The sequence below is a fragment of the Bidens hawaiensis genome, unplaced genomic scaffold (assembly GCF_021521415.1).
Source record: "Bidens hawaiensis isolate Kalapana, Puna unplaced genomic scaffold, B.hawaiensis_p1.1 tig00045242_1, whole genome shotgun sequence".
Classification (NCBI taxonomy): Eukaryota; Viridiplantae; Streptophyta; class Magnoliopsida; order Asterales; family Asteraceae; genus Bidens; species Bidens hawaiensis.
Window position 1 is genome coordinate 107,544 of NW_027498027.1, and position 6,982 is coordinate 114,525.

General features: G+C 32.1%; 1 protein-coding gene across 1 annotated transcript; it reads left to right on the forward strand.

The window, feature by feature from the left end:
• The first annotated feature begins 1,346 nt into the window (after positions 1-1,346).
• On the forward strand, positions 1,347-6,378 carry LOC143595479 (secretory carrier-associated membrane protein 1-like). Its single transcript, XM_077074474.1, has 14 exons — positions 1,347-1,427; positions 1,747-1,803; positions 1,961-2,050; positions 2,516-2,578; positions 2,736-2,769; positions 2,860-2,913; positions 3,319-3,387; positions 3,480-3,542; positions 3,617-3,710; positions 5,455-5,500; positions 5,616-5,683; positions 5,786-5,834; positions 5,926-5,991; positions 6,093-6,378. The coding sequence occupies exons 1-14, from the start codon at positions 1,362-1,364 to the stop codon at positions 6,177-6,179; spliced, it is 906 nt and encodes a 301-aa protein (XP_076930589.1). The 5' UTR covers positions 1,347-1,361; the 3' UTR covers positions 6,180-6,378.
• Positions 6,379-6,982: the final 604 nt, after the last annotated feature.

A 6,982-nucleotide genomic window follows, 5' to 3' on the forward strand; every position in this document is an offset into this window, starting at 1 on the left:
TGTTACGCTTTTTAAGTTTATTATTTCAAGTCTATGTTATGGTTTTTAAGTTTGTTATTTGATGTTTTTATCTAAATGAGTGTTACAGTTGTTTATATATATATATATATATGTGTGTGTGTGTGTGTGTTAATTTCGTGTCATATGTTAATTTAAAATATATTTATGAGTATTTAAATGAATCTCTTAATTTGAAACATATCTTGACAAACCATCGCATGTGTTACTGACTTAATGTTAGTATCACTTTACTGCGTTGATATTCTCGTCCACCGGACGGGTAGACTGATAGTTAATATAGGTTGTGACATTTGACCTATATAACTAATTTGCAAGTTTTTTTTTTGTGCGTACGTCAGCGACAGTGATGAAGACTGTTATTAAAGAAAACAAAAATGTATGATTAAATTATGAGAATGGTTTCTAGGCATGATCTAAAGACAAAGGTGTATGCTCAGCTATACTAATTGTAGTTAAGAGGGTACATAATTTTTTAACATGATGAATTGATTACTATATCAGACTATTAAGTGCAATTAGGGGTGTGCGTGATGCGGTTCGGTGCGGTTTTTGACTAAAATCGTACCGAAAACTAAACTTTCGGTTTTATGATATTTTAAAATCATTTGGTTTCGGTTTTTTCAGTTTTTGGGTTCGGTTCAGTTTTGAATGTGGTTTTTTCGGTTTTGCTAATTGAGGCAAAACCTTTTGGGCCAAAAAAAGCTTGACCCAAGATATTGAAATTAAACATAATAATTTTTGCTATAAACTAATGATTAATAGGATAATGAACCTTGGACCTCAAATATTTTTAAAGCTAATAAAAGATATATTTAAAATCAAAATAGATAATCAAAACTAGAAGTACTAGTATTATTAGTTATTAACCATATGTAGAAACCAAACATGTTTGTTATTAACCATATGTTAAAACTAAACAAAACAAATAGTTATCGATAGATTTTGTTTAAATGGTTAGGGATAGGATATCATGATTATTTTGATTTTTTGGTTATTTCAGTTCGATTTGGTTTTGGGTTCTTAACAATATACAAAACCGAACCATTATTATTATAACAAAATACAGTGGGGTTTTGTTTAAGCCTACTAGTCGTCTGCTGCAAGTGCACAGGAGGTAAGTAACCATTATTATCTATCTATCTATCCCAGCTGGAGCGGAGCTGAGCTTGCCTGCCATCCGCCAAAGCCTTCCTTTTGCTTTTGCTTTTGCTTTTGCTTTTGCTGTTGCTGTTGCTGTTGCTGTTGTTATTATTTATTATATTGTTACTGTTTCCACCACTGAGGCAATCGAAAGAGATCGATATTCAATTAAAGTGTAACCTCCGCCTCCTCTTCTTCTTATGGCTGCGGCTACTCGTACACACGATCCAAATCCATTCGAGGAAGAAGAAATCAATCCCTTTGCGGTAATAATAATAATGCTCTCCATTTACTTTACAATTTTAACTGTATGAATTTGAGATCTGCCCCATTTACTCGTTAGGGATTATTATTATTCTCTGTTTCGATCCATCTGCTAATTGTTCCTTTGAAAGTATTTTCCTACAATCCTACCTTGTAGCATAATCTCAACCTTTTCAAGTTTCAATCATACTTGGAACCATCTTCCACGTGAATCTTTATTTTCAACACTCTAAATGATACAATCTTTATCAGCAAACATATAATATTGTTTGTTTATTTCTCACACAACTTCATATTTTTCTTTTTTACATATTTTACCAGAATCAAGGGAACGGATTCGGTCAATCAAATTATGGTGGAGGTGCATTTTACATGCCAGTAAGATTCTTCATTTGTTTTTTGTTACATATTTTACCTGTTAGACATGAAAAAGTTGTTGGGCGAGATCGACATTGATTTAACCTTTCTCAAACTTTCTTTTTCTTTTATATATACATGTTCAAAAATAACAATAACAATAATGGAATTATATCAGGCTCATGGAAGCGTTCCTCCTGCAACCTCAATACTATCACCACTTCCTCCCGAACCTGCTGGCTACGCAACCATTGATATTCCACTTGACGTAAGATCACAATTTCTATTCATTGCTTATATGTCTGCTTTTTAATCTGCTTAAACGAACGAATATGAACACATGTCTCGTTCGTTTAGGCTCATGAACTTTTGTTCATTAGTTTACGCCTTTTAAGTTCGTTTATGTACGTTCTTTTATATATGTATATTAATTTTTTGTTCTGTTGGTAATGTTTGTTCATCTATGTTCAGTTGTGTTTGTTTGTTTGTGTTCATAAAGTGTTCTTGTATACTATTAACAAATGAACCTACATGAACACGAACACACTCATTTTCTTAACGAACAAACGAGAACACTTAAATTACATTCATTTAATTGTACGTGTTTGATCGTTTTTTGGTTAAAGTTAAAATAATGAAAACGAACATGCCTCATTTGTGTTAAGCCTACTTACAACATACGGTTTGTCTATCTTATTGTATGTTAATTGTTATTTTTTTTTCATTGATGCAGGATTTCAAAACGAAAGAGAAAGAACTCAAAGCCAAAGAGGCAGAACTCAAAAGGCGGGAACAGGTTTTTATCATTTTTTATAGCCAAAAGCATAAAAATGAAATTAATTTAATTACATAAACTGATATTTTCAAAAAAAAAAAGAGATTCATTTTATTTTGGTCTCTAGTTTCTGCTTAGTGTATAACAATTAATTGCATTATCCTTTATATTCATGCAGGATCTAAAGAGGAAAGAAGATGCTATTGCACGATGTAACGCGTTTATTTTCAAAGAAAATATTTTGGGTTTTATATTTTTTCTAGCATACACAACTAACTCAATTAAAATGGTTCATTTTGCAGCTGGGATTGTTCTAGAAGAAAAAAATTGGCCGCCATTTTTTCCTATTATACAGCTGGGATTGAATAGCCCTGCTTGCGGTGCGCACATATGATGTATATATGTGTGAACCCTCGGGTGGGCAAAAGTGAAATTGCACTAATTTTGACGTTATTTTACTAATCTCGTGAAAATAACGTTAAAAGTGACGGACGGTTAATCAGGCATCATGTAGTGGCGTTGATAGCCGAAAGACAAGGGTACATGCACCGATCAGCCGGTGTCCCGATGATTGAGTGCTATGTGCCTTATGTCCAAGGCTTGATGCAAAACTACTATCGAGCCGGGGGTCTCACTGGAAGCAGCCTCTCTATCCTTATGGGGTAGAGGTAAGGCTGTCTACATCTTACCCTCCTCAGACCCTACTATAGCTTTGCTATTGGTGGGATATACTGAGTACGATGATGATGATGATGATGATGATGACATTCCAAATGAAATCCCGATTCATCTTCAAAAAATACAATATGTTGCATTCACAAGCTTTCTCGGTATATAAATTTGTCTTCCTTTGTCATATATTTATGAAAAACATTTTATGATATAAAATTTGTATAAAGTTTTTCAATTTAATACCTTGCAGGTATTGTAGTGTGCCTTTTATGGAATCTTGTGGCCGTGACCACTGCCTGGATAAAAGGCGAAGGTCAGTTTAGTAATTTCACATCTATAATCTATTTATAAAGTGCCATTGTTACTATGTATTAAAATATTTTGCAGGTCCGACAATTTGGTTTCTTGCTGTTATTTATTTAATATCAGGAGTCCCTGGGGCTTATGTTATGTGGTATCACCCTTTATATTGTGCTATGAGGTATGAACTTTAGCGTGATAAAAACCATCATATGTTTCAAAGTCAATGCAAGGTTTGACTATAGACATAGTTCAGTCAAAGTGGTGACTGTTGGTCAAATTTCAGAATATCGCTTAGTAAGGTTAAAAAGCATAGCACAAATAGGTTTATTTTAGTGGCCGACAAGTACTTATGCTAACCTGAACCATGGATTTGTTTTGTCAAATATTTTTTTTTATTGTCAATCCAATGCTTGACTACATAGCATAGTTATCAAATGCGCTAGGCACATAGGCCTTGCCGCAAGGCGCAAAAAAATGAGGGCCTGAAGAAAAAAAAGTGCACTTGAATAAAAAAATTAAAATAAATTGCGTATATGAAAAATTATACTACTCTTTAAATAATATAAACAGACGCTATTATATAGCATTTAATATCATCTAATTAGTACCAAAAGTTCTAAAATAGTCAAGATTCAAATGTAATTCCATAACTTAAATAACAAAATGTATCAATACAATGCCTTTGACCTCTCCTAGATCTAAGTTTTAATAGCACTCCTTGCGTTTTTGCTCGGCTTTTATCTTCACATGTTCTTGGCATAGACAATGTTGAAGCGCTCGCCTGGGAACTAGAAGCGCATTTATTGAGCCTCGCCTAAAAAATGGGCCTAGGCGCAAGAAGCGAGGGCTTTTAAAGCGTTGACTATTAGTCAAATTGCAAGTTATCTCGTAATAATGTCATAATGTAGCACAAATAGGCTTATTTTTGTGTCCGACTAGTACTTATGCTAACCTGAACCATGGATTTATGCTAATCTTAACCATGAATTGATGTCTTACAATACATACATATATATATATATATATATATATATATGGAGAGGATCATGAGAGAACTTCATTTTATGGAGAGAACTAGAGAACTAATAATGAAGTATTTTTAATTTAATTAAAAAAAATATTTTTCAAATTTTTATATGTTGTTATTCTTCACCACAAAAAAATATAAAAATAAAAAAAATTAACGAGTAATGCATAATATATGCAATACACCGACTTTTTTTTATAATGCATATGTGCAATAGTGTGCATTTTGATATTTGTAATAGTGTTGAATAGCATATATATAGATGTTTGTATTGTATATTTGCAATAGTGTTATATTATATACAAAAATTTATAAAAATCGTTATAGTGCATATGTGCATTAGTGTTGTATTACATATATGCGATAATGTGTTTTGCATACAATTATTAGTGTCATATTTGCATATATTCAATAGTGTGTATTTAGATAATGTATTTGTGTTGTATTATATGCAATAAAACACTATTTTATATATACAATACACATTAATGCACATACGCATTACATCGACGGTTATTTATTTTTTTTAGGAACAATATTTTTTTTAAAAATAGTTAAAAATAATTCTTTACTAGTTCTCTAGTTCTCTCTTTAAGATGAGTTCTCTCTAGATCCCACCCCTATATATATATATATATAGGGTTTGGATCAAATACAAATAAAATTAACGTGCTAAACATGAGAATCAAGTAGAGTAATTATATATACAACTAGAGTAATTATGTAATTACTCTATGAGAATTACTCTATGATGTAATTACATAATTACTCTACTTGTATATATTATTACTCTACTTGATTCTCACGTTTAGCACGTTAATTTTATTTGTACGTTAACCTTACCCTATATATATATATATAAATATATATATATATTTTATTTTGTTATTTACAGAACCGATAGCGCCCTGAAGTTTGGATGGTTTTTCTTGGCTTACATGGTAAGCTGCATTTTAATAACAAATATTATTTTTAAATTTTTTTTCGAACGGCAACAAATTTTTTAATAACATTACTTGCGTATCATATTGAATTATTGTTATTTTGTATTTTCAGTTTCATATCACCTTTTGTGTATTTGCTGCCGTCGCTCCCCCGATTATTTTTAAAGGAAAATCTCTCACGTAAGTTCTACTCGTATATGAACGATTAGTTTATAGAAAGAATAATGTTTCATATGTGTTGTAATTTTTTTTCCCATCAAATATTTGTTTATACATGTACAGTGGAGTTTTACCGGCGCTTGATGTGATAACTTCCAATGCTATTGTTGGGGTAAGTTTGTAAAAAATGCCATGTTTGCATGTTATACGTTAATCACAATGACTCTTGTTTTGTATTTACCGAGGGGTATTTGACCTTGTAGATCTTCTACTTTATTGGATTTGCATTTTTTGCTCTAGAATCAGTGATAAGCATTTGGGTCATTCAGGTTCTTACTTTTTTAAATATTCTGATTCATTTTACTTTTTTTGGTTAATATTTATATTATATTTATTTGTTGTATACATGATGTTTAATGTGGATGTACAGCAAGTGTACCTGTATTTTCGGGGCAGCGGGAAAGCTGCAGAGATGAAGCGTGAAGCAGCAAAATCGACTGTGATGTCGGCATTCTGATGTGGCACTACTGAATACTTTTAATAACACGTCATCAAGAGGGGTTTGAATTTGGTACAGAGAGCGGCTTATTATCATGATTCTTTTTGAACAATAGGAGAATGCTTTATTTGATAGTAAACAGTATTTTAGAGTTTGTTTGAAACTTATGATGTAACAGTGATGCAATATTTTATGTTATTATATCGGGGCAAATGTATAGAACTAGTCGGACCCCGCGTGCTGCGGCGGTGACGTTAAACCATACCAAATTGATGTTTTAGCTCGTTATGGTACCGTAACTCGTATAGCAATCAGAAGAAAACGTCCAAAAATAAAATGGCAATATGTTAAAAAAAATGGACATGTATTTTACATCAATCTAAACTCTATATATAACATAATAAAACTTTTACGCAAACCAATTAACTTTAATTTAATTTTACTATGACTATTATTTGATACTAGTGGGAGAGCCCGTGCGTTGCGGCGGGATACAATAGAAATTCGGTCGATGCGTTTATACGTCGAAGGAAAACATTTTATATAAGAAACTGAACTAATGGAGGCAAACCCTAGAATCCGTAGACGTGATTTGGGAATTTAAGATGAGGTCTTAAAGTAGGCTTCAATTGAAACAGATCAGGGATTCAATAGCGGGTAAATGGAAAGGGTAAAGTATTCATCTGTTGCATTCAAATGAAAGATTCAATGACTCAAGCGACGAATGTTGTAATGACAAAGCAATTAATGGAATTGAAGGTAGCATTCAGCCGAACATTAAATATACAAGCGTCTCATGAGAGAAAAGTGAGAGGTGAAAG

What these genes read in the sequence shown, in the direction of transcription:
- LOC143595479 (XM_077074474.1), top strand. Translation starts at nt 1,362, where the DNA reads ATGGCTGCGGCTACTCGTACACACGATCCAAATCCATTCGAGGAAGAA. An exon ending in ATTTTTTCCTATTATACAGC is followed by an intron (nt 2,914 to 3,318) that starts TGGGATTGAATA and finishes ATGATGATGATG; the next exon opens with ATGACATTCCAAATGAAATC. An exon ending in CCTTTATATTGTGCTATGAG is followed by an intron (nt 3,711 to 5,454) that starts GTATGAACTTTA and finishes TGTTATTTACAG; the next exon opens with AACCGATAGCGCCCTGAAGT.